Source organism: Aquila chrysaetos, chromosome 8 (genome assembly GCF_900496995.4).
Source record: "Aquila chrysaetos chrysaetos chromosome 8, bAquChr1.4, whole genome shotgun sequence".
Classification (NCBI taxonomy): domain Eukaryota; kingdom Metazoa; phylum Chordata; class Aves; order Accipitriformes; family Accipitridae; genus Aquila; species Aquila chrysaetos.
The window spans coordinates 11,362,820-11,389,976 of NC_044011.1; the positions used below are offsets into that span (position 1 = coordinate 11,362,820).

Genomic DNA, 27,157 nt, shown 5'->3' on the forward strand with positions numbered 1-27,157 from the left:
GTCTTGTAAGCCCCTATGGAGTTAGTTAAGAGTGGGGCTTCCTAGAGGGTCTGAGGGCAGGCTCACAGTGGCAGGTATGGCACAACCTGGTCAAGCCTTCTCCTGGCCATAGGCTGTCCACCTGTGGTCGGGAAGCCAAACGTGTGAGGGTTTGCTCAGGGCGGTGAGAGCGCTGCTACGCAGCTTCTGGACTGCAGCTGTCTTGCAGCTGGAGGGATCGATGCCAAAGCATTTCAAGCCTGGCTCTTGCCTCGGTCTTGGTAACCACCCGTGTCCTCGTGTGATTCGGGGAGGCAAAAGCCACGGGCTGCCAAGTCTAGCCTATGGGGGAGTTTAGTTGGATGGAAAGTGTTTAGTAGGTGGGAAAATGGGATACACCATCCATAGCACATGGTGGTTTTGGGGTCCCAGGGGGTGCCATTATCCCAGTAAAGACATTAATGAATGGTGTTTTCCAGCAGAGGGAGATTTTATTAACACTTATGCAATCTTGTACATAAAACCTTAAATTCTACTTCTAATTAGGGAACTTCTTAAGAGGTCAAGTACAAAGCATCCGTGTTGATCATTTAACAGGAAATGTACCTCATCGTTTAATCTAAAGTGAGGCAAATATATGTAAAAAAATGTGATCGTTTTGTGAAAAATTGTTTTGTTTCGTTTTTCTTTTGGTTTGTATTCATTACGTATTGGGAGCATTCACAGAGTACTAAGGAGCTGCTTTTTAATTTGGTAAGAATAAACTGCATCTTCTCCCACTGCCTACCCTTAAAATAAAAAGACTTACAAAGAAACACCCTTTCCACCGGTAACTATTTTTGCAGAGTGGTGAGTGCTTTCATTTTTAAAGTGTTTCCAAATTGTCTTTGTCCAACTATCATATTATTTCACTCAATAAATAATGCCCCTATGATGGAAGATACTATTTTTTTCCCTACTGCAAAGAGTGAACCAAGTTACTAAAATTAAGCAAGTTACCCAAGTTTCTATGTTGTGTTAACACAGGAATCCTGTTTCCTGTTCTAATCCCTAACTGATAAACTTGCTGAAAAAGTGTACTTATTCTATAATTGTACAACCATTAGGTATTGATGTGTCTAGCCACTAAACAAACCTATGCCAATATATAGCATAGGCTATTCAAATGAGAATGGAACAGCACTGAAAAAATAGCCATGAGTGAAAGAAATAAATAGAAAGACCAAATAAATAAACAGAAAACAAGGTGTGTTAGGAGTGACTTTGACTAACATCTCACACCTGCCCTTGCAGAGGATTGCCTCATGGTGTTGGCCAAAGGTTTCTGCCTTGCACAGGTATTGCTGTTGTTGATGGTTTTCTTTTTTCCAATCCTCCGCCGCAGTTAAGAGAGTTATGTTGGTAGGGTAAATTGATTAGTGTAATTGTTCATTAATGCACTCTTATTTAATGTACTTTTAGAGGTTATATTCTTCAAAATGATGATAAATTATGGTAGCTTCAATTAATGTCACTGCAGCTAAAGGGATGTCAGCATTTCTATTAATACAGTGCAATTTTCTGGGGTTTTATAATGAAGCTATAAAAAGTTGCTGAAACTTAAGATACAAGGTTCCAGCGTATTTTATGCACACAATATTCCCTTGAATCTGATCTAATTGATAGATGTATCGAATCTAATGAGATAAAAATAGAGTGGAGAGAATCTACCAAAGATACAGATCCCAACTTGTAGAAATGGAAGTATACTAAGGGGAACACACTGCTTTCTCTTTAGGTTAAACAGAAAGAGAAGGACAGAGAATGGTGATGCAGAGACAGTCAGGTGGACCTGCAGTGGTGCAGGCGACAGGCGTTTTGCTCGGAGGGCATCTTGTACCCGGGGCTCGTGTATTTATCACGATTGCCTGCTGCCCTCTGCCCCAGTCCATCCCTCTCGTTTTCTGCACTTGGTGGCCCCTGATGTATGGTTAACTCTATGTAGCAAAATGGTCTTGAATTTCTTAAGATAATGTTACAGTGCCTACCGCAAAAGGGCTCTAATTCTTGGAGAAGCTCGGAATGAGCTTACACAGAAAGGTGGCTGAGCTTGGAATAAAAATAAGCAATTTAACATTACAGTCAGATCCCAGCCTAATGAGTTGAGGGTAGAAAATGCTATCCCGCCTTTAAAAATTGTGCTACGGCTGATTTTGAATATTTTAGTATGAGATAATTACTTGAACACCAAAGAAAACTCTAAAGCACTTAGATTACAGCAAAAGAAAGGAAAAGGAACAAGCTAACTATGTCTGCCCGGTGTACTAAAGTCTTTCAAAGGTATTGCCAAAGGAGTTGTAGATAAAACCAACCTAAGCTTTTAGAAAAACTTGGTCATTTTCCTCACAAGAGTAACATACAGAGAGAGAATGTTTATTTGATACATCTTTTTATATATTTTTCTCCTTGGATTAGAGTTAATGAAAATAATAAGGTACTTGTACTAACTGGTTAGTGCCGTACACCAGCACTGAAGCACCAAGGAGCTGTTATTTGAATTCAGATGCTAGTTCTGCAGGAAAAAAAATGTCTGCTGAGTAACAGCCTGTCCGATCTGTTAACTGAGAGTGACAACACGATGGGCTATGCGGAAAGGGACAATAAAGATACTTACAAAGCAATCCATTTGGCATCTCATGTCTTCCCGAATATGGAATGGTTGTCTGAAATCATGACAAAACATTGATGAATGGGCACATGCATTATTATAGCAGTCAATCTCAAGGTAATGAGAAAAATGAAATTCCTAGTTATATCACAATCCTATCAATTATGAGTGTATTCCAAAAATAGAAATGCTAAGAACAAAGAAAAGACAAGGAGACACGGTAAGATGAGCTCAGAGTCTCACAACGGCATTGTTTTCATGCGCTAAGGTATAAATTATTTGTTTACTTTGGTCAAAGTTCAAGGGCTCCACATCACAGCCCATTTCTTCACAGTTTCTTTCTCTGTATTCCCCTTGTCTTTCCTTTCTTAATGTTATCCAAGGGCTTTACGGACTTTTCCTTTCTTTTCCTAATTTATTCTGCATTATACAGAAAGGTAAACCGTGCCACACAGTCCCCGTGATATTAACGGTCTGCAGCAACCAAGGTATTTGTAGATGAATGGAGGTTTTAGAAATACAAGCGGGTGGAGACTTTGTTGCTTGACTTTAAAATTATGCTAGTCATTATTTTCTAATTCTCCCAATCACTGAAATACAAAATTAGAGAGACCTAAAGCATACACATGTACAGAATATTAAAGATTAGGGTGGTGGTTTTTTTTCCCCTGACGGACTTGTGCCTAAAGACCCAGATATAAAAATTATAGCCCTTGTGTTGAGAAGCCTACTGTCTAAATAACTAGCTCGGAAAACTCAGGCTTTGATCAGCAGCTCAGTGAGGATTGCTCTGGAGAGAGGCATGTTTGAAACACACCAGGAAAAAAATTCTCCTGCTTCCCTGAGGTGGTGTGCAGTCTCGTTATTCTATTACCCTTCTGCTGGCGCTCTGCGGTTCAAAGAAGATAATGATGCTACTTCTGTCTAAAACTGGAAAAAAAAAAAAAAAGGAAAAAAGAGAAAAAAGGAAATGCTATCAGGTTAAACTGAAATGTGTTTCTTTTTGAGAAATAACTCACAGGTGCTTTCAGAGCGAGATTATAAAAATCAGGACCTTGGGCTTACACACAGAGATTTGAAATGGGATATACCAGCTCTCTGCTCCCGCTTATCAGCTTGACTGCAGCTTTTAGCGATCAAAAGTTATTGCTACCTGATAGCGGTCTTGGGTAACCTCTGTGAAGTGACTGATCCCCTCAGTGCAGCCTACAAAAGAAAGGGCTTTCTTCCACTTGGTGTTTCCTTGCATTAGGCAAAGCAATGTGGTGCTTTGGGATCCTCAGGCCCTGCACCGCTGCTAGATACCCAGCAGTGAGAAATGACAATTTTCGTCTGTGCTGACTCTTGAGCGGGCACTGGGTTACAGGGGTTGGTGCGTCTCTCCTCCTGTTTGTGGAAGACCTGTATCAAAAGCATCTGGCTTACATCTGGATTCTGGGTGGTTTTTCGTCACTGGGCATTGAAAATCCAACATGCAGAGGGGAAAACCCAGGGAATGGCTGGGATGGGGCGGAGAAGCTGCCTGTTCAGTCAAGAGCAGCAAGGAACAAGTGGTGCTCCTCTAACTGCAAACGTTACGTTCCTAGTACAGGTTTATCAGTATAATGTAAACAAATGGGCATAAACGCAGAGCATACCTTTCCAACAAAACCAGCCTACTGCTCAGCACAGCCTTACAGTTAGACAGTGACAGGTATCGATATCGGTGGGTTTATAGTGTTTGACACCCGTGATCTGCAATTCACAACTTCAGTCATCACAACACTTCGGACACTTTATTATTATCTCTTTACAACTAAGAACCATTAATGACTTCCTGCAGCGGTTTGGATTAAGCAGATCAAGTATGAATTAACTAATTTGCACTGAATCGCCCAGGAAATCTAACGAATGATCAGAACTAGGCATCTTCACCTTCGGGGCTTCTCCAAAGTGCAAAAATAGATCACAGTATCTGCGAGGCCCTCCATCCTAGGATTCAGAACAGTAAGACCCGGCCCCTGTTACACATGTACTGCAGAGATCAAAGGTTGAGGAAAAAATGTTAAATGCAGTTAGAATTACAATAATAATAACTTACAGGTAGCTTGTTTTGTTTCTTTGAGGTATCCCTCTTTTCCTTGGGGGAAATAGTAAAGTATGGGTAAATATCAAAGTTAGCTTAGGCTAAAATACACATAATCATTGTTTGTTATTGTTATCTGTAGTGCCTAGTAAACTCATGAGCTGTATACTGGTAAGAAAAAAAGACTTTCAAAGACAAGTCTTCCTCATTTCATTGCTACCAATTTCTGTTCACCTGGAGGTACAAAATAAGTATGTTGCCAAACCTGGTCTTCCTCCTTTCTTCTAGCTAATAAATCCTGCACCTTCTTTTCTGCAAGCTGCTGGCTGGTAGCTGGTTTTGTTGTTAAGGCAGCGAGGTACTCGATGTTGGGAACGCATCTAACCTTGAAAACATTTTGGGTCGGGCAGCTGAGGCCCGGCAGGTAACACTGAGGAATTACTCAGCTGCGGCGTGTCTCGGATACCGCCGAAACTTCGGACTAATGCTCACCCAGGTAAGTAAGGCCCACACGTTCAGCGGTATACGGCACAGGGGAGCGAAGAGTACTCGCCCGAGCAAACACGAGTACGTTCATTCCCAGATTGCAAATGCGGCAATGGATTAATTAGCGTGAGCTAAATACTTCACTCCCGTATGCGTCTGTTCATACATAAAAAGTGACTACAGATACCCAGCGTCCAGCGCGGCGCATTTTTACTGACCCACACTGCTCCCGCCTCGCCCAGCTGAACCCCCCGGGACTCGGAGCTGCCGAGCGTCCCCGAGGCCGGGACCCCCGGCCAAAGCAGACGAGTTTCGGGAGAGCTGTTTCCTGCTGCGAAGTGGGTAAACGTCCTACCCCTCCCACCCCCAATTTTGTCACGCTCCCTCGCCGTGCCACTTCACGGGGAGCGACGGGGCGAGCGAGCAGCGGAGGGCCGCCGAAGCCCTGCGCCACCGCACTCATTTGCGGGGGGGGGGGAAGGAAAGGAGAGGCGAGGCGGGAGCGCCCAGGTGAGGCCGGGAAGGCCCCGAGGGAAGGAGCGGGGCCGCGCTGACCGCGCCGGGACAGCCCCGCCGGACCCGCCGCTCTCCCGGGCGCGGCCCTGAGGGGGAGCGGGGCCGCGCCGGCAGCCGCCCGCGGGCGCGGGACGGGGGCGGGGCGGGGCCCGGCCTCGCCCCGCCCCTCCCCGCCTGAGGCCCGCGGCGGGCTCAGCCCCGCCCCTCCCGCCCCCTCGGAGAAGGGGCCGCGCGGCCGGGGCGGCTCTCCGGTACCCGCGGCGCTGCCCCGGCTAACAAAGGGGCGCCGGGGCCGAGGGAGGAGCCGCCGCAGGGCCGGGCCGGGCGGGGCGGAGAAGGAGGAGAAGGAGGGACGGCAGAGGCTCGCACAGAAAGTTGTGGGTCCGCCAGCGCAGCGGCACGGGAGCCGCCGCCGGGGGACGGGGCGCGGGGAGGAGCCGGGCCGGGCCGTGCTGTGCTGTGGGGAAGCGGGACGGCCTCCCGCCGCCGTGTCCGAGGGGTGAGTGGCGGCGGCGGCGGGTCGCTGGCGGCGGCTAGCCCCGGCACCGCTGGGAGCGGGGCTGCCCCGCGGGGAGGCGGCGGGCACCGCGGCTCCGGGAGGGGGAAAGTTTATTCCCCAACTCCGACCCGCTCAACGCGGGGCGGGGGCCGCGCACCGGCGGCCGGGCGCACCTGCGGGCGGGGCGGGGCGGGGGCGCCGGTGCGGGGCGGCTGCGGGGAGCCGGGGCGGGGGGCGGCCCCGCGGCGGGGGTACCGGAGGGCCGGCGGCACCGCTGCTGCCGCGCACCCCGCAGGGAGGAGGCGCGGGCACGCCCGGCCGCCCGCCGGGTCAAAATCCCCGCCGGGGGAGCGGGGCGGCGGCGGCGGCTCTGCCGGGGCGGCCGGGCGGGGAGCTGCGCGGGGCCGAGCGCGGGGCCCGTCCCGTCCCGCGGGGCTCGGCTCCCCCCGCCCGGGAGAGGGGCTTCGTGGCTTCTCCCACACGTGGCGGTCACGCCCCCCGGCCGGCGGGAGGAGCACGCCTGCCCCTACCCCCCTCCCAGCTGGCTCCCAGCGGGGCTCCCTTGCTCCGCCACCCCCCTCCCCAAGCGGGGGTGTCCCGCTTGGTGCCAGCCGGGCGACGGTATCTCTGCAAGGGCTGCGTCCTGCCCCTCCGGGGTGCCCGGGTGGGCGTGGGGGGGGCCCTGTGGCCCCAGGACGGCTGAAGCTTGGCTTTCGTGGCCAGGGATTAAACTGGCCAGCGGCACCCCTCTGTGTCATCTCGCTTTTTCAATCCCATAAGGCGTCCCTCGGCAGGGGCACAGCGAGCGGGAGGCCAGCCGCCCCACCGTGTGCGGGCACGGCCAGCAAAGGCCAGCAAGCGTCTGTCCCAGCCTGGGCTTCCCACGCGGAGTCACGCCTGGCGCGGCCCGTGGAGTTACGGTGCCTCTCTCTGCTCCTGCCCTGTAGGTGCTGGTGCTGAGCCGGGGCCCTCCATGCGAACCCTCTCCCGACGGATTTAGGCTGCACCCGTGGCGTTCCCCAGCCGGCGAGCATGGCCCGCGTGTCCGACCAGGAGGAGGGACCTGGCGGGGGACACAGCGAGTTCAGCGACATCATTAAGTCCAGATCAGGTAAGGTGTCGAGAGAAATGGTGTGCCTCTGTTTTCTCCTCTACGCGTAGCTTCTGACATCAGCTTGCATTTTTAAACAGCACGTTTTTCCAACTGTTTTTTTGGCTGTATATTGGTAGTACAGTGAGCGACTGAGGCTGTTCGTGCAGCTGTCCTACAATTAAGTAATAGTAATTGTAGATCTCGTTTTTTTTTTTTTTTTTTTTTTTTTGACAGTGTTAGTCAAGTCTGTTTGTTTGGAATCCACCTCCTGCATTATAATTACCTCTGCTTTTGTAAATAACCATGTGCTTAAAGTGCTCTTATGCAACCTAGTGTTGGCAGCTTTTGTGTTTATTCTCAGATGCTGAAAATGGCAACTGTGGCTGCAATACTGTACCTCTTAAAAGTGCATCGCGGTAGTACTCGTGCAGTAAATTAATGTGCTTCCTCCTTAATGTAAAACAGTTGTCTAAGGCTACTCGCTCAGGCATTTCCTCTAGCAAAATGTTCATGTAACAGATCTGAAGGTTATTGGAAAAACATGGGGTTTTTTTGGCTGTTGTACATTTGAGTCTTCTGAGGCTCTGACGGATGCTGGGGTGGGTAAGGAGGTACCCTCATTTTAAGCAGGGGGAGGGTGGAGGCTTTGGAGGTGCAGAAGCGAGTTGTTAAAACCTCAGTAGAAAATTGCACTATGTCCAGAGACTGGATGCTCTCTTCTTTAGCCTCAAAGGCTCTCTTTTTTCTCTTAAACGCAAAATGCTCCTGTTGTCAAAAGATTTTCCTTCGATATCTGAAACCTAACAGTGTGTTTTTTTAAATGTTCCATACATTAAAACCTGTAGCTCTTCGGTGGGTGGTGATTTGATACATCAGTTTACGTAGGATGCGGGTTTGAATCTGGATCCCATTGGTGTTTGAATAGTTTCTTAGACCTCCTCTTTTTGAGGCAGTCTTCCTCTTAACTTTTGGAAGTGCCGTTTATGAAAAAGAAATGTTTGTGGTTTTCCATCTCGAATTCTGTAGTGCTGGTTTACGTTTTCTGCTGTTATTTTGAAACCTCTGGATGTAACTTTATTTGATTATAAGCGTGTAGTCATCACCTCTAAGGGCTTTGAGTTTGGGGATAGCTTGCAGACAGTTTGTATGCATATATGTATGCAAGTACTATGGTTTTATAGGATGTCTGAGGAAACATGGCTGTATTTGAGGTTTTCCTTGGATGAACAAATTGTACAGTAAGTTTTGTTGTTTTGGTTAGGGCAGACGATTGTAAATCTCCTATTACAACTGCTTTAAGTTTCTTCTCTGTAAATGAGAAAGTGATGTATATTCTAACAGTCACAAAGCTAAAAGACTTGTGCATTAAATTAAAAATAGCAAGTGAAGATTGATCTTAAATAATTCATCTTTTCTAAATAATACACTGGTTCGGATCTGGATGTGCAATTTCTTCAAGTTAATTACTGAACTACATAGCTCAGATCTGAACCATTCCCTACAAGTAAACCTGTGGGAGGGGTTTCTTAATGAAAGGGCTGAAGTTTCCTGAAGTAGAGATGACAGCAAATTAAAGGCTAGTTGTCAGGACTGGTGAAAAAAATATCGTAAGCTATGCTTCCATTTTTCCTAGATATCTGGAAAGGAGAATGCTAATTTTGATACTTAGAAAGGAAAACTGAGTAGTTTTTTGCTGGGAAGATTCCTTTAGCACGGGGATGTTCTTCACAGTATGAGTGACTGGAGTACAGCAGAAGTGTTACCTTATAACTTATTAATATTTGGGGTAGCTAGGGGTCTGTCTGGGTTTTGAGGCTACGGAGAACAGAACCAGACAAGGTTTAGGATTTCCACTTTCCTTTCTTTTGTCATAGAAAATGGGCTGTTACTCTGTTTCTTGCTACTCTGTCAGTTCATCACCTGCAATACAGGAAATCTATCACTTTAATTAGAGAGAGTGTGCAAATACGCATTTAATATTTTTACTCTTAATAAAGAAAATACAAAAAACATTTCTAGTGGGTGAAAATTTTCAAGTGACTTAATATGTCATAATATTTTTGAGTGCATATTATTCCTGTGCATTTTTAAATAAGAACACTGAAAACAGTTTATTCTTGTAAATAAAAGAAGAGATATGTATAACGTCAGTGTAAAGATCGCTTTCTCTCTGTGCTCTCCTGGGGAATTCTCTCTCTGTCTTTTTCAGCATGTTTTTCTTCATCTTTTTGGAACAGATCACCAAGCTGTTGGGATATCGTGATTATTTAAAAACATTCATCTTCTAAAAGTGATGGTTAAGATACATGGCTATATCTTATACTTTGTTATAACTTAGAAGAAAATTATCATTTGGAATGCCAGAATATTCCAGAGGTCAGGCCTTAACAAAGAGAGGTACTAGTAAAAATGTTTCTAAATATTTGGATACAAATGTAAACTTTAGTCTTTAGCAGCCTGTCCAACTGAACATACTGTCTTTTTTGTAGTCATTGGTGCTTTAGTAGTTATCTTGCTTTGGAAAACTGGGAAGCAGCTAGAAAGCCATGAAGGTGGCACTGTTAATACAGCGATTGGTTATTGAAAACCTGAGCTTTGATCTAAAGTTACTCTTACGAGACTGCTATAAGACATAAGAAGTTTTATGGCTGCTCAGGGCTGTGTGGTGCCCATCTACGCCTGTTTTTATGAGCAGAACAAGCTATGTAATTTTTTTCTTAATGACTTGTAATTGGGAAGCTACCAGCATACCGTGTGAAGGATACAGGAGAACTGCAGAAAATCATAATTTTTCTATAGAGCAATCAAAATCAATTAACAGCAGATTGGATTTCTATTTGTTGCTTGTGCAAAAAAAAGTGTGTGTGCTGCAGGATTTCACAGATGGGCAAAAAGTAATTTTGCAAGTATCTACTCCCCCTTTGGGGAGTTCAAACTGAGAAGATGAAGGATAAAACACTTCGAACAGAGATCTCTGTATGTTATTGATTATATTGGAAATATGTTTTCCTTCAGTGGTCAGAAGGAAAACTTTTCATGAACGTACTATAAGCTATAGCTGTTGTAAGCCATAAATGCTTGATTAGCGAAAGCAAAAGAGTTGTTGCTTCTTCCCCCTGCCCCCTCCCCTCCCCCCGTAATCTTGCTTTTGTGACTTGTGATACTAGGAAAAGAAAGTAAGACTTCTTTCCATTGTCCAATTAGCATTTATTATTTTCTGCTTTGGATGTTAGATAGTTTGTTAGCACTGATCTACATGTAGCTACAAGTTATTTTTGAAGACACATCTTCTGCACTTAGAATAGAATATGATGGTGGCCAAAGCTGCCTTTAAAATAACTGTTGGCTATGGTAATTGTAAGGGAGGCCGCCTTACGTTCACAGAAGAACCAAGCGTCTTTTTGCCCCCCTTCCTCGTGTACCAGTGGTGGATGCTGATGGCTCTGCGTGTCTGATGTTTAAGGGGTAGGACACTTGTTCGTGGATGGTTATGTTGGGTTTATATATTTATAATTAGCATTTATTTAGCATTATTAGCCTGTGCTGTGCCTGTGCGTCTGTATGATTGCTTGCTATGGAAAAGCAGTTTTCCCTTTTTTACTTCCCTATAGTATGAAGTAATGTGTATGGAGCTGATTTATATCTTTGAAAGGCATCTTGTGCAGATAGGTGAGCATTTTCTCTTTGCAATAGCTTTCAGAGAGGAATGCTGTGGGATGATTGCCTTACAGTGGTGAAAACAGCGCTGTCATCGCAGGGCTTGAAGAACAGATGAGTCTTTGCTATGATTAATTATGGAAAAAAGACAAACTCACTTAAAATCTGTCATGGTAGCTTGGAATGGTAATATATAATTAAACAGTGAGACGTGACAGGAAAAACATTTCTGGAAGATTACTCTACGCCTCTGGTGCATTTTAAGATAGGAGTTCCTGTCTAAATTGAGGGTAACTTAATTCTCCTCATCTACCTTTCATTTTTAATTAAATTAAATATTTGACTGAAAGACTGCTTTGAGAAATTGTAACTTATTTTTGGAGTTCTTGGGCAAGGCTCGGTCTGAGAACTGCTGCTGTTGTCTGTCTGTCTGTCCGTCCCCGTGAAGCAACACTTACTTGGCCGGCAGCCCCCCTTGCTCCGGGATCTCCCTGCCCCGCGGTGCCGCATGTTGCCTTTGGAACCGGTTCCTTCGGTTGTGCCTCTTGTCGCCAGATCGCCGTGGGCCAAATGCGCTGCTTCTCGTTTGTCATTTTGGCTCCATCGGTGTGAAACGGCCGGGAGTCGTTATAGTTGCGGGCGGACCCTTAGGATTCTGTCAAGTGGGCGCAGAGTTGACGTAGCTGGTTTTGCACTGTGTGAACTCTTCAGGGACGTTTGTGCAGAGTGTGTGCAGACAAGGTGTTAAAGACAAGTGACAAATTTGCTGCTCCTTATTTCTAGCCACTAAAATGACTATTTTTCTAAACTAAACCTTTAGGCTGCTGTAGCCTGGCTCCTTTCCGTTGCTTGTATTGCCTCCTTTTCTTGGGCTGTCTGCTGGGGACAGATTGGATGCTGCAATGAAGACAGTTCTAGGGTATTGCCTAGCGTTTATGAAATGGCAGATATATAAGTACCAGGCTGGTTTCTTCTAGTCTCTTGATTGGTACGTGAAGAAATAACATATGCTGCTCTGTGTTTGAAGCACGACTTTGCCTTGGAATAGAAATTGAGGCTCCTCGGGGAGAAAAAAAAAAAAAAAAACCCAAACCATAAAAGCAGGCCATTGATTTGCGTGTGCTCTGCCAGGAAATGAAGACATAACCCTGGGCAAGAACTGCTATGTGAGGCACTGTGTGTAGTGTGTTCAGGGTTTCTAAAGAGGTCTAAAAGTCGGGGTGGGGAGAGGCAGCTGCTGGTGGTGTGGGACCCCCCCCCCCCCCACCCCACTGATGAGGATCCTGTGGAGAAGGAGTGCCTAGGTGAGGGGCAGACCAGGAGTGATGTGAAGTTACTGGCTCCACTTCCCCCAGTGCTCTTTGAGGTTCTGTTCCCCCTTCTCCCCTCAGCCCTCAGGTCTGGGGGAAGAAGGACTCTCGTACAGTATCATGAAAATATTTTTGGGTGCAAAGGAATTCTCACAGTTCACAGTATTGGGCACCTTAGCAAAGAATTAGCTGTGCTGTCTTAACACCTCTCAGCAACTGCTCCTAATTTTCCTCCTCACCTTGACTATTCCTCCAAGCAGAATCACTTGTCCATGGTGTGCGTGTTGGGCTTGACTCTCGTGAGCAGGTAAGAGTAGGGCAGTATTGTTATTAACGTCTTTCGAATGTAAGTGGGGAGACGGACTGGAGTGGGTAAATCAGCGTAGGTGTGGAAGGGCAAGGGCATGTGGGCTTGAGTTCCAGGACAGCATAGCTGCTCTGCTGCCAGGTAGCAGCATGGATTGGTGTGCTCAGAGCCCGCACGATCTGCTTTTCATGTGTTGTACGGTATCCCTCTTTCAAAGGAAAATGCGCAATTAGAGGAACGCAGCTGTTCCCACCCATCCTGGGAGCTGAGATGCTCCTAGCATGAAGGTGGGGAGAACTGCATTTATTTGGATGCCTTAATAACAGTCTGAAGAAGGAATAACAGGGTTTAAACATTGTGAGGTGGGAGGGAGGAGTTGCATTGTCTGACTTCTTATTGTGTTGATGAAAGAATAAGTTTTGGTGCTCTGTACTTTCTCAGAAGTCTGTTTTTTGTCTTCCTCCCCTCCTCCAGTGTGTTTCTGGAATGAAATAGGGAAACAAGCTGAGCTGTAATTTCAGAAAGTGACAGTATATTCTCAGAAGAAAGCTGGGCGTTTTAAAGGTAGCAACAAAAATAACAGGCTAAGGAAGTAGAAGAGCCCTCTGGCATCTGTGGGTTTGACAGAAGACAATGATATGGCTCTGTTGCAAGCTGCAGTTTTGGGAACGAGGCAAGAAACTACTGACTTGTAAATATACACAGCTGCAAAGTCAACGAAACATCTGCCATCAAGAAGGAGAGAACAGAAACTGCCATTTATTTATTTATTAGGATATGACGTCTTTGGGTCTTTTCTTTGAAAGGACATCCGCACCACCTGATACTGCCCTTGGAGAGAATAAAAAGAAAACCTTACTTTCATTATTGGACCTGAGTTGAGCTCAGCCCCGAGTGGAGCCAAAAAAAAAAAAAACCTGAACCAAGATACAGACACTTGCAGTTATATTTTGTAGTCAGTTATCTGTGGGACCAGCAGGTTGGGGCTGGTACAGAGTCGCTGGCTGTGACTCCAGGTGCATGTCCGAGCAGCAGAGAGACTCTGACATGACTGTGGATGGTGCCTGTGGAGGCTGGGGTCGGGCTGGGCGCTGGTTGTCAGTGGGGAGGCTGCTGGAAGACAGTCAGGCATAAAAGGGAGGGTAGGGGCTGTCGCAGTTCCTTCTGCCAAGGGCAGGGTTGAGCCTGTCTGGATGTGTCATGAGCTGCATCTTTGCTCTGACTGACCAGCTCTGGATGTGAGCCGCAGCGATGCAGGGGAGGCTGGTTTTCAATGGGGACCCATCTACAACCGTGGCAGTGACCTTCTTGTGAAGGTCTCTTATGCTCAGAAATGTATTCACTCTTTAATAATTTGCATTTTTAGATATTCATTAATCTGAGTGCACAGGACAGATGCATTAAACATGTTGAGATGCTAGAGAGGAGTAACTTGAGTGTTGCCTATCTTCATCGGTAGTTTCTCATGTAACAAGGCAGCTCTTGTGCCAGGGAAGCCTTCTCTAGCAGCCTAGCCCCTTTTCAGGTGTGGGGGTCTCCCGTTGGGTGTGGAAGAAGCGGTGAAGAGCTGCTGAGTCTTTAGCTGGTGGGAGACAGGGTGACTGTGTGTTTAGGTAAAAGACCGACTTCTATCTCAAAACCACTGGATACTTGCTGGTAGGAAAGGATATGGCTACATGACAGAAACTAAGTGTGTATTCTTAAAGTTATTTTGCTATTCAATATAGGGAATGGGCAGCAATACTTTTTCAGCCATAAGTTATTGGTAATGAAGGTCCTTTCTGGACTTCAACACCTTTTCCCCCCACCTTGTGGAAAACCAGGAGGACCCACCATCCAAAAACTCTCAGAGATTTTGTAGAGGAATTAGACAAACATATAAGGAAAGCCACTGGCTTATGCATTTAGCTGTGGAGAACCACACTCAAGCCATGAAAGAACATGCTTTGATGGGCCTATGTAATTCATTCTGCAAATAACTTCAGTTAGTTCCTTCGTACTCTGTTTTTGTTGCCTAGCATCAAATGTGGTTTTTGCTCCCCTCCTAGTTTAGATCATGGCAGAGGACCAAACGTGGAATATGCTCCTAAAATGTTATGTTACAAATTATTGATCAAAGTGGTGTGATGGATAAGTTCTGAAATGTTTTGCTAGCTTTTTTTATTGTTATTAATTTACCACCCTATCCTGGATGAGCAGAGAAGAGTAGTCTGTACATGAATAACAAATGGAGATTTATTTGAACATTTTACAGGAGCATGCTGGGAATAGAGTGAAGCCTTTTGATTTCTATGCTATTTTAATAGTTATATTACAAAATATGATTGTATTAAAAGGAGATTATAAATAAAGTAGTATTTAAATGCCAACAGACGAAGACCTTTCTATTCCCTCTTTCTAGGCTTTTACTTCTGTTACAACTTAATAATGAACAACAGCTATGGTCAGCATAAATCATTTCCAGAGAGAGTTCATTGCTCTCTCTTTCTGGTTTCTACATGTACATCTTGTTCTTGGATGAGGCTTCTTGTGGAAATTCACGGGAACACATTGTGTTAATGCCTTGCCTCTTTCCTGAGAAAAGACTTTGTGGAAGTTGAAAGTCTGGTAGCGTCCTTCTGGATATAGTTTTGCTCTCTTTGGGACAGTGGTGTGTAATCTTTCTGCTCTGAATGCTTTTCCTCTGTGCTCAGGAATTTTTCTCTTGGACCTGGCTGTAGTGCCCAATCTAGAGCTTGCTGGTTTGATTTACTGAGCTTTCAAAAAAAAAAAAAAAATTTAAATCAATTTTTAGCTAATTTAACATGCTGTTCATTCAGAATAGAGTTTATTAAGTTTAATCTGAGAGTTATTAAAGGTCATAGTACATATGTGAAGTATTCGCTCTGGTCTTTCTACTCAAAAAATACATTTACACACTTTATGATCTGTGCAGAGGAATAGTCTGTCTGGCAGAGTGTCAGACTCATGCAGTGCCCAGGTACTTGTGGGCAAGGGTGCTGTTTCTCCCTTGTGCCCTGAGGGTGGGAGCAAACACTCCAGGCTGCTGCAGGTTCCTAGTGGGCTGTGGACCACAAGGCCTGTTGCATCTTTGGGGCTCTCTGTGCTCCTGCCTCTGACTGTTGCCTGGATGCCTCAGGAGAGGCCTCCCCCCACCCTCCCTTGAGTGTTATTGTTTGAATATTGAGATAATTCAGGACAAAAGGATACTTTTAAAACACCCATCCCAAACCACAGTTCTGGTTTCACTGCACATTTGAGAATTTATTAAAGCCATGAAACATACCTTTGGAAGATTATGTTGCTGTCTTGATAGGATAAGTCAAATGTTGACCGTTATATTAATGTAGAAGTGAGTTTTATACTGAAGTGCAGAACAAGCACGTCCAAAATTGAACAGAAGAAAGAGGAAGAGTTCAAATGGGGTTGTGCCCATTGTCATGAAATGCCATACTGTTCTCTGTGTGTGTGTGTGGTTTGGTTTTTTTTTTTTTTTTTGAAGGCTATTGAAACCCAATTCAAGTTCATTATTTGCCCTCTGAATGTTAACAGAAAGCTCCTTCCTGATTACAGGAAAAACAGTATTAAAGGAAAGGAGATTGAAAGCTGTCTCTGCTATTCATAATTTTAGTGAGGTGCTTTACAGACTGTCTGTAGATGCCAGGATCCTCACCTGATGTTCTGCACTGCTACCTCACCACATCCCTATTTCGCTTTTCCTTCCCCCCTGGTGAAAAGCAATGCATGAAAAACATTGAGTAGAGGTGCAGTTTTAGCAAATACACTCCAGCTCTGGCAAGAACCTTCAAATAACCAAGTGCATCATACCAGTACTGGGAAAACTTTTTTCTTCTATTTATGGGGTTTGGGAAACTGATGGCATCAGTTTGTGGCATGTTTCCATGTAGGTGCTTTTGTTGGTCCTTTCTGATCCAAAGAAAACTAGATCAGTGGAATTGAGACTTACAGAGCTGTTGGGATGCCAGGGAGGAGTGACTGCCGGATCAGCTGCAGTGGTGTCTGTTACTTCTCAATCCTCCAGCAGAGCCTCTCTTTGAATGACACCTTTTCAGAGTTTGAAAAAATGCCTTTTTATGCCAAAAGGATTAATGCATTGTCTGCATCTTTCTTACACATCCATGTGTGCATGGCAGGAGGGAGCATGAGAACCTGCTATGAGGTCTCAGGACTGATTTCTCAGGGTCTTTATGTAGAACCTGCTCTAGAGAAGTGAGGCATGGACCTGAGAAGATCGAAAATTTTTTTTGTTGTTGTTTTATCCAAAGCAGCTGTTCAGAAAGGATTTCATTTGGCCTGTAATGAAGTAAGTGGTTCCTAAACCTTAGGAAACTTGAAGTTAATGAATTCCATGTAAACTGTATTTTGTTGTTCATGTTTGTTTTAAGAGGGGAAATAATTTCCCTACTAGGTCATGAAGGCTGTTTGTCTTTCCAAATCTTTTTGAGCTAAGAATTTCCTGACTTCTTTGAGGCTTTCTCCTCTACCTGTAATCTGCTGGAGCGGGTTTTCTGTCACCATATGGTAATAACCTCCTCTTCTCAGCAGGCAGTGTTACACAGTGACTAATGGGTGTGTTCATCTCCATGAAGAAAATGCAGAGACAGAACCTACCTTTTTTGAATTTTAGAAACAACAAAAAAACCCCCAAACAAACAAACAAAAGTCTTCTGACTTGAAAATCCTTAAATTCTCTCTGGTTTAAAAGATGAGTTAATTTTCAGTGAGTTACAATGCAACAGTGTTGTGTGCCAGAGCTCTTTCTGTGTCATAGGGTACCGTATCTGTAAAGAAAGGAAATTGCGTTCACTCAAACACTTTTGCTTCCCTTAAGTGAGGGGGTGCAGTGGGAGGAAAGAACAGTAGCTGGTCTCATGAAACGGGTTGCTTTTGGGAGGTGATCACCTCTTGATTGCTAGTTTGGGAGTCATGTTCCTTCTCGGAGAAACAGTGAAGTTAATGCCAGGAGTGCAGTGGGGAACGTGAGGTTCCGTGGGCTGGCCTGTCTGAGGCACCAGGTGGGACAGAGTCTCGGTGGTAATAAGTGCCATTTTCATGCGTCACGCAGTATAAACCAAGCAGTCCCCAGAATAGACGGACCAAACTGGAAGAGCACAGAAGCAAACTCTGCTCATCCATCTCCTGCTAGCACTAATGTTGGTCTACTATCAGTTGTGAGACTGGGATATTTATACTTCTCAGTTTGAGCCTCCATGTTATAAAATATGATGGCCTGCTCTCTGCCTGAGTGTGTAAACTTGCCTCGCTGTATAGACCTGGTTGGGCTGGAAGAATTTGGAGTTGAAATAAGGTGCTTTGGAGTAACTGGAGTTAAAATGTGGGATCTTGAGTCTGAGATGTAGTCTGTTTTACACAGGAAAGGTGGCGTGGCACGCACAGAAACCAGAGGTTCATGTAAAACATGATGACAATGTAGAATGGCCAACTAGGCTAATTTACAGCCAGGGTGACTTCGTAATTGTTTGTGGCATTGATTTATTACCGTTTGTCTTGTCTCTGGGGATGACATGTGACTGAATGAATAATATTTAAAAATAGATGTCCTGTTCAATTCCGAGTATGAGGATAATAATTTTTGATATCCAGTTAAAAATAATTACCCCAAATAAACTAAAAAGACCCAAACCTTGCTTTTTGAAAAACATACTTCCGTTCTTCCCAGCAGTTGTGCTCTTTTTTTTGTTTTGTTTTGTGTGTGTGTGTGTGTGTGTGCACGCTCTCTTCTTCCTCTACCTTGTTCAGCTTCATGGTTTTTCTTCCAGTTGGAGGAAGACTGCGGTGCCTGCCTCGGTGTGTGCTGCACAGCGTGTAGCGGGGGAAGAGCAAAAGAGCTGGAGAGGCTTTTTTCCTTCCCGCTGTCACCCTGATGCGAGGGAAGGGTGGAAGGATGAATGTGGCAGTGCTGGCTCCCACTGCCCTGGGACGTGTCCCAGTGTGTGGCGGGGCTGTGTGCTGACACCCGCGGACTGCCGTGCTCCTGTTTTTCAGGCAGCATCTCCTCTGTGCTGTGAACAGACGGCAGTTTGATGAGACAGTCTAAAAATCTAGTGACACAGGTGGAAAATGTCATAATACTTTTTTTCCTGCTGAACTCTGCCTCCCTAGCTTCACCTCCCTGGCCTGGCAGGCATTTGCAGGGAGGGGAAAAAAAGCGTTCGTCAAGGATTTAGCTGCTCTAGATCACCTTCACAGAAGATAACTCTGGTTGTTATACAGGTACCTGTATGAATATTTGTACAGAGAAGACTTAGTGTAAAATATGCTGAGGGCACTAGCTACGGATGAGAAACTCAAGGGCCTGGTGCTACCAGAGCAGATGGGTAGGGGAAGAGACCTTAGCAATCGTCCTTAAAAAACTTAATTGAACAGCTACAGTTAGCCGCTGCAGTTGCTGAGCCGATTGCGAGGGTGCTGGTACAGAAACGCTGCCTGGCTGGAGGGAGCTGCTAGGCCTCTCCGCCAGCCGAAGCCCATGCAGCACCCCGTTCCTCTGCCGTGCCCCAGGCCTTGGCCGCCGAGCACAGGGAAAAACGTGCAGGGGATGCTTTTTCCCAAAACACAGTCGTTGGGTGGGGGGAGAGGGATTTGGGGTGGTGCCCATCTGTCCTGTAATTGCCTCTTAATTAGAGCCCTCACGCTGACTTGTCGCTCTTGAAATGCCAGTTCAAATTCTCAAAGGGTTCCAACCACTGACCATTACCCTAAGCACTGGGCTGCAGCGTTGGGCGAGATGTGGGTGAGGGGCCCGAGAGCACCAAGGGCATTTCTTAGTAAGTCAGGCAAACCCTAACACATTCTCGGGGGGAGAGGATTTGTATGCATTTCTGCACTAGAGATGTACTGCTTGGTGATCATGTCCAAGGCTGAAGGCTGAAAAAAGGAGCTAAGAAGCGTGTCCGTTTGCTGAAGCTGATGCGAAGGCATCAGTACCAAAACTTGGGGCTGAAAGATGCTGAAGAGCAGACTTGCAGTAAGCCTTGATATTTTTCCCAGGACAAAGATATTGTAAAGTCATTAATCAAGAGCTAGAGAAAAGGAACATGGCTCTCCTTTTCCTTCCCCAAAATAAAACATCCAAACCAAACCCTTCTGTTGTTGGTATTGGCAACCATCCGGCCACCACCCCTGCTGATGGTTGCACGAACGTAGCATTAACATGATAAAGAGCTGTTGTGTTGCAAGGGGTGCTGGCCTGGGCACGGGACAGTTCTGATAAATTTTTGAACAAAAACCCACTGCAGGAAAAAGAGGCATTTCATTGCTATAGTTGTTTACCCGAGATGAGATAATGATCCTGCAATTTATGTTGGTGTCAGAGTCCAAATAATTGAGGCCCTTAGAAAGAAGGGGAGCATAGGGCTGTATATAGAGGGTAATTGTCACTACATAGATAGTGACGGATCCTTTTGAGAAGAAATTGAGTCCATGTTTGCCTGGAGGAAACATGGGGGATATGTTTGGAAAGCCGTTTCCTCGGTTTGCCTGGTGCTATTGGTGGGTGCTGAGCTATGATGCAGGGTATGCACGGTAGAGCGTGTTAGCTCCAGCATGGTGGTGCTCTGGCATTTGGCATTGAGGTGACAAGTGTGCTCGTAGGGGCATTATTCAGGGTTATCCTGGTCAAATGCCTCCTAGCTTTATGATCTCTGCTTTGCATTCATGTATATAGTGTAGTCAGTCACATGAAGTGAATGATGTGGCATGCTGTGGTTGGGGCAGTTGAGGTCTCGTTGGTGACTTCCTGGGTGAGGTTGCTGTCATTTGGGGCTCCTAAATTCCCACAGGAATCCCGTGCAATGTGCGTTGTGTCAGTAAGTGCAGCTGAGGAAGGTACCTGCCCCACAGAGGAATGCAAGTGTGGTACTTCTGCTCCAGGGCACTTTCACATTGCAGTAGCTCCTGTTTTTTGCAGCTACTTTAATGTTGCTCTTGAAACCATCTCTCACTGGTTCACCTGATGCTACACCTAAATTAGGGGTTATTGGGTGAGGTCAGGGATCACTCTAGCATGTAATGCCCACTTTTGAGGCAGAATACATTTTCTTCAAAAGGAACTGGAGTAGAAGAGCAAGAGGAGTACATAATACCTGGTAGATCCCATAGTTTGTGGCTTTATGAATAGAGAACATAATTCAATGCCAATGTATTTGTGGTGTTCTGGGCAAAATAGCATGTGTGATGTAGTGGTTTCTTTGTCTATTAACTGGGCAGGGTGCCTTTAGCACTGAGAAAACTGGCATGAAAGCAGTGAAGGGTCCCAGAAACCCTGACCTGTTGTAGGCATGTCAAATTTGCTTTTACTCTCTGTCTCTTTCCAATACAATGTTGAAGAAGTCTTGGGCTGTTGTATTCATCCTTAAAGGATTCAGTGGCCTTAGTTTAGGTGATTTAAATGTAGTTTCAGGATTAAGTCTGGTTGACAGTGAAGTCCTCTCTGAACTAGTCCAAATCTGTTGAACAGCCTTTGGAGAAAATAGGATCCACTGCAAATCTTGCCACTGGAGCTGGCTAGGAAAAAGTAATTCACGTTGGGTAACGTACTTGCACAGAGGTTTTGGTTCTAGTGCGATTTGGGCAGAAAAAATGAAAGCTTGGAATTTGCTGCCGATAGTTGCCTTGGAAGTCCTGATAAGTTCTTTCCTCCACAGCACTGCTCTGCTGCTGTTGGGCAGGGGGAGCTGGGATGGAGCAGAAACCATTAGCCAGGTGGTGAAAGTGGACTATGTCTGTATAACATTCAGATTATACTTGTGTCCCCATATAATAAAAATACATGAAAATGTAATGTTCAGTTGAACTCCATTTTGCTGCCTGGGGAGAGAAGGAAGGGGTTAAAGAACGTGAGCTCTCCTGATGTACTGCACTGTTGAAAGATGCTAATGTACCTTAGTGGTCATCTGAAACAGAAATTTATGTGGCCTAGGACTAGTGCAACCTGATTATGAAAATATTCCGCATAATTTGTGTGGGTATGGGAAGGAGGAAAGAAATTGTGAAATGAATTGTAACTCTTTATACTTGTTTCTTTCCGTTCAAAAAGTCTGTCTTCCTATGGATGTGGGTCCTTATGTGCATTAAACTGACACTTTTTTCACCTTATACCAAAATGCACACAATTGTTTTTCTCCTTCTAGTGATTTGAGGACAGAAAGCAGAAAAAGAGTTTTTGTTCCTCATAAGATACTATGTCTGCCTGGTATTGTCATTTGCAATAAGGCTCCTTTCATACTATTCCAGCACTCAAAAAGGACCTTAACTTGCTATCCTATTAAGAACTTCTTGTGCTGCCAGAAAAATGTAAAGAGGCTGTAGACATTTGGGGCTCAACTCTCATCTACAGTACAATGAAGAAAAGGAAATAATACATTCTTGGCTCTTGTGAATTTAGCAGAGCCAAAAGGTTATCAGCTGACAGAGTAGATGAGTTGTAATTATGATAACTAATGTTACTGGAAGTCTTTAAAAAGCAATTGAATTAATTATGTTTGATCTTGGTGAGAATCTGTGGCTGTTGGGATGGTTTTTGATCTGGATCTATTATCTGGGATGCAGTGTGGTATAAGTGGGGGAAAAATAATGTGTGTGAATTGTGTGGGACTCATCTTTTTATCTGCTTTGTATCTGTATTGTGGCATACATAATAAAGAATTTATTTTTTTTTTCCCCTTTCTTTTTATTCTTCTCCTTTCTGGATGAATAAATTGAACTCAGCTACAGTTTGGAATCTGCAAGCTATCACAAAAGCCTTTTTTGAAAGTCTGGCAAATTGTAAAATCTAATTTCAGTGAGAATTAGTGTATGATATAGAGTTTGCCCTTCTGTGTAAGGTGGATATAGTTAAGAGTTATAAACCCTGTTTTTCAAACTGTTATTTTTAGACATAAGTATTCAATTAATGCACAGAACAGAAACAAAAGAGAATTTCTGGTTAAATTACTATTTTTTAACTGAGGCATCCTTTGACTATCTTAATCAAGGGGAACAAGATAAAGTTTTTATTATATACAGAATTCCTTTCTTAACAGTCTCTAGACATTTTTTTCTACCCCCTTCTACAGGACTTAGAATGATGAGAGTACAGCTGAGGAGTGGGTGGGTCAGCCAGATCACATCTTCGAGTCATCCAGCTCGTTAACAAATAATCATCTGCTGTTTATTTAAATATTGGTAGCATAAAAAGGTAACCTGCTGCTCTACCATTCCAGTGCAAAAATAGTGCTCTCCACTTTTTGCAAAGTAAGAGCAAGCAGATTTAATTATATCTCGATAATGAAGGGTGGTATATTAATACAAGGTGAGTGGATTTTTCTTAGCTAAAAATTTATCAAGAGCTGATTCAATGATTATAATTTGTCTTTTTTCATAATAAGCGGAACTAGTTAAACAAGTCCTCTCAGCTTTAAGTAATTTCTTAAAGTCCTATTTCAAATTTCCTTCTGTAGAATAAACAATTAAAATATTAATTTAATTTTGAAAGAGATGATCTATTTTAAATTCCTGTTCAAGTAAGAATATATATGCAAGAGAGACTACTTTTAAAATGACATCCTCAAGGAAAATCTATTCATCTAATGTAAAGCTAGGTGAAATAATGGTGCGAAATATCACCTTGGCCTTGAGTTGTTTGTTTTTTAATCTCTAAAATGAGATTTGCCTCTTGACAACGGATGAAAAATGTGAACAAAATGGCATCTGATCTTACATTTTTTTCCTTCATGCCTGCTCCTGTCTCCCAGACTCTCTGTGTTTAGTGTAAAACAAGCCTGTCTGTTCCCAAACTTATTTTAGCTTTGAGCCGATGTTTGTATTGTGCTTGACCTGGTCATCAGCTGTGGAAGATGTGGATGGCTATCTTTAGACTTGTTTAGCTTCCCTGTTTAGCTGGGATATTGTCATAAGCTCTCGTGATGGTCTTTTGGTGCTTTTGTCAGTATTTGAGTGATTCGTTCTTGAAGTATAGGGTGGTTGCCTTTCCATCTGTCCCCTTGCATATAGAAACTCATCCTGACATGAATTTTTCAGGTCTGTCTTTGGATTGTTGGGTAAAAAATGCGGAAGCGGTAGTCAAAGGGAGCTTTATGCTCCATCTACAAGGAAAATTTGGGGGTTCCTGCTTTACACTAGGCAGCTAAATAACAAGGGATAAAAGTGTCCTGAGGTGACCAACATCACTTGCTTTTTCTTGGGATTTTTTTTTTTCTTTCCTGTCTTAGTGGAACTTTGTCAAATTCTCAAAAAAATTTGTAGAACCTAGCCTTGCATTTCTATGCCAGGGCAGAGCGTTAGTGCAGTGAGCTAAGCATGGATGTAGCCATGTAGCTACAGAAAAGAGTGTTCTTATGGCAGTTACTCAAGAATATCTTTGAATATTTATGTGGTGAATTAACACCATAGCGTAGAAGAGGTTTGGCAGAAAATCTTTCAGGATCTTGCAACCTGCTCTATGCAAAGTTAGTGGTTTCTTTGCAAAAGTGCATATTAAAAAAAAAAAAAAGGCACATATAAAATGTGCTGAATAAGGATGTTGAGAGTTGAATCTGGCAATGTGTGATTCTGCAAAGGCATCTTGTGTTAGGGATTGTCGTTTATTTGATCAGACCTTTATTTTAAAAACTGCTTATACAGGGGAAAAGCTTTATACCTCCTCCAATGGATATCTATGTTTCACTGAAATTCAAGTAGTTGTATTTTGTAGACCTTATTAAAGGTTTTTCATAAACTGCAAGTGGGCCTCAGCTTTGATAAATCAGTTGGTCTGTTCTGAGTTGTTATTGGCATTAATGTGCTGTAGAAGCAAATGTTCTCACTTTCCAGCTAAAGTGAAATTCTTCATTTCATGGAGAGATTTTAAGAGCTCTTGCTTCCTTTCCTTAATTTTTCCGAGCTGACTTTCCTCTTAGAATGGCCTTGTTCTTCTGTGGCAACCTGCCCGGGAGGAGGGAGAGCCTGCATTGGGGATGAGGAATAATTCACTTTGAAGAACAAAGTTTGACGAATCTAGAAGAGTGATGGAGATCGTAAAAGTCAGAACAACAGGGCTGGCTGTTAGAAATGACTTGATTTACAGTGGCTGTGGCGTTGCCAGGTGGAATTCTTCAATTGGGTAAGGGCAGAGTAATTCCAGCTTAACACCCATCTTGGCTCCTCCATGTGTGGGTCACACCTGACCCACTGCTCCACTTTGCCCACCACAGGATGCGTGGCAGGTAACTCATGGGTGCAGCAATGGGCTCAATGAAATGCCAGCTATGCTACATGAGGTTGAGGGGGAAATTAGTGGTGTGGATATTTTCAAGTGGGAAGGTAGGGCTAAGCTTAACCATCTGTAGGCAATTAAAATTCATGACAGAAGGTCAGGATATTATACTCCCTGCCAGTCATTTCTTCATTAACCAGACCTATGCAAATATAACATGGTCTGTTAAAATTTAACCCCAAGAGATGACTTCTCGGCAAGCTTTCTAGCACATGAGGATCACTGTTGATGCATAAAAATGGGGAGTAGGTGGAAATGCTTGAAATGCCCTAGAAGCCTCTTCCTACTTAATATAAAAACACAATGGTGGAGACACCCACCCTCCCCACCCACCCCCAGTTTCTACACATGATGTACAAAGTGTTTAGTAAGCTGTTGTGTCTAGCAGGTATTGGGCGATGGAACTGGCTGGTAGAAGCTGTGTGCTTGTAGTGTGTTTAAAATACCTGCTAATATACCTGCTAATAAATTTGGATCCGCTTTATTATTTAAGAACCACCTTGATTTTGTTTTGTAGTTAAGTCTAATCTAGGTACTGAATTTTAGTATGTTTTTTTTTTTTTTTCTTGTGTGGTGTTCTTCCATCCCTCTACTACTTTGTCCTCCCCCTGCCCCCCCACTTCTTATTTCTTAGTTATTTCTGCTGAGAGATGGTAAGAGTAAAGAAGCAGCTATAACTTTCCATGTGTTTAGTTCTCCTGAACTTGGTTCGCAGTTGGTGGAATTTCTTGGGCCACTGAATTGCTTTAAAAACCTCCTCATTTCAGTTGTGTTGCCATCTGGCAGTAGAGCCGACTGCTTGCAATGGTTCATCTCTCCTGTTACCACTCTGAGTGCTGTGTCTTGTGTTCCTTCAGTGAATGATCCTGTATATTTCAAAGGTTTAACATTTCTCTTGACTATGTTTTTCAACCTAACATCAGAGCTGTCTTATCAAACAGATCTTTTATCCTATTAAGGGAGGGTGTTCCTTAGGATGCACATCCAGCTGAAATTTGAAGTGCTAAAGACTTCTTTATGCTATAATTATAATTTTGGGTCACCATATCATAATGGTAGCTAGTGATTTTTAACAAATTGTTTTCTCTGCAGATGAGGCCTGTTTATACTGCAGAATAGTGTTTTTTTCCTTTTCTTTTAATCAGAAGAGAAAACTGTAAAATTGGTGTTGTCTTTGCCTCTCTTCTGCACTGTTGATTGTCACAGACCCTGGGCTTGACAGATGCATGTAATGTTCAGGTTATCTATAACTTGGATCTGTGCCTTTGTCGGGGAAGTATCAAGAAGATCCAGGAAGATCAGCCTTGATCTTTAGCACTATAGCCTACTCTTCTTCAAGAAAACAAACAAATTGTAAAAGAAAACAAACAAAAAAGCTTACCCTGACTTCCTGCTCTTTTCTGTTTTCTCACTGCAGATGTGGACTAATGCCTTCAAAGTTGAAAGAAGGTAGAGCTTTCAAAGATTAGTATGCTCCTATAACTTGTTCTTTGTTATAACTAGTAACTGTGTAGGTAGGTGTCACCCGTGACTAACTTTGAGAGAAAGGCAACAAGATTTCTGTTAAGCGGCAAAACCAGCTCAAATAAAATATCGAATACTACATACATTAGTCTGGGATAAGCAAGGTGATGGGTTGTACCCACTGAAGTTATTGTAAGGGTCGGGGAATGGAGATGAGAGAGTTCCAGGGAAGAAAAGACTGTTTCTGAAAAAACATGTTTCATGAGTTTGAGCCCTCAGGGAATGACATATTTTAAGAAATGCTCCTGTTCCTGCCCCTCCCCCTCATAAACTGAATGGTAAAGTAAATAGAAATGCAATTATGCACCTCTAGCTTGGGTGTTTCTTCCTGATGTATGAAAGCACAGCTGCAAAATAAGGCAGTGTTTTTTAAGTGAACAAGATGCACTGGGGTGGGGTTGGGGTTTTGTCATCTTTGTTGTGTATGCTTAAAGATAAGAGAGACAGAGTTATATGTAGATGTATATGCCTGTGCACACATATATATGTAGACCTATATATATTTTCCCTTCTGGGACTTCCATTTGGAAATGGTGAAAGTCCTGAGAAATTAAGCAACCCTTTCAACTTGAGAATAATTATACAGTGGTGTATGAATCTGAGATTTAGAAGTCTGTCTTTAGTGAGGTGTTTCAAGTTGGTTGCTTGGGAGGATGGTAAATCCTCAGTTCGTACTAAAGCACGTGTCCGTGTTTCTTCCATCACATGTTGGGGTGGGAGTTCTTGCAACCTGACTCCCCCCCCCCTGCCCTGGCTGGTGGCAGAGGCAGCTTTTCCAC

The 27,157-nt window shown here is 44.1% G+C and overlaps 1 protein-coding gene across 1 annotated transcript in view; it reads left to right on the forward strand.

Annotated features, from left to right (window-relative positions):
• Positions 1-5,961: 5,961 nt before the first annotated feature.
• UTRN (utrophin) overlaps positions 5,962-27,157 on the forward strand; it is a 392,954-nt gene continuing 371,758 nt past the window's right edge. Inside the window, exons 1-2 of the mRNA XM_030021907.2 lie at positions 5,962-6,192; positions 7,140-7,303. Coding sequence (XP_029877767.1) covers positions 7,225-7,303 — 79 coding nt within the window. The 5' untranslated portion in view covers positions 5,962-6,192; positions 7,140-7,224. The remainder of the gene's footprint in view (positions 6,193-7,139; positions 7,304-27,157) is intronic.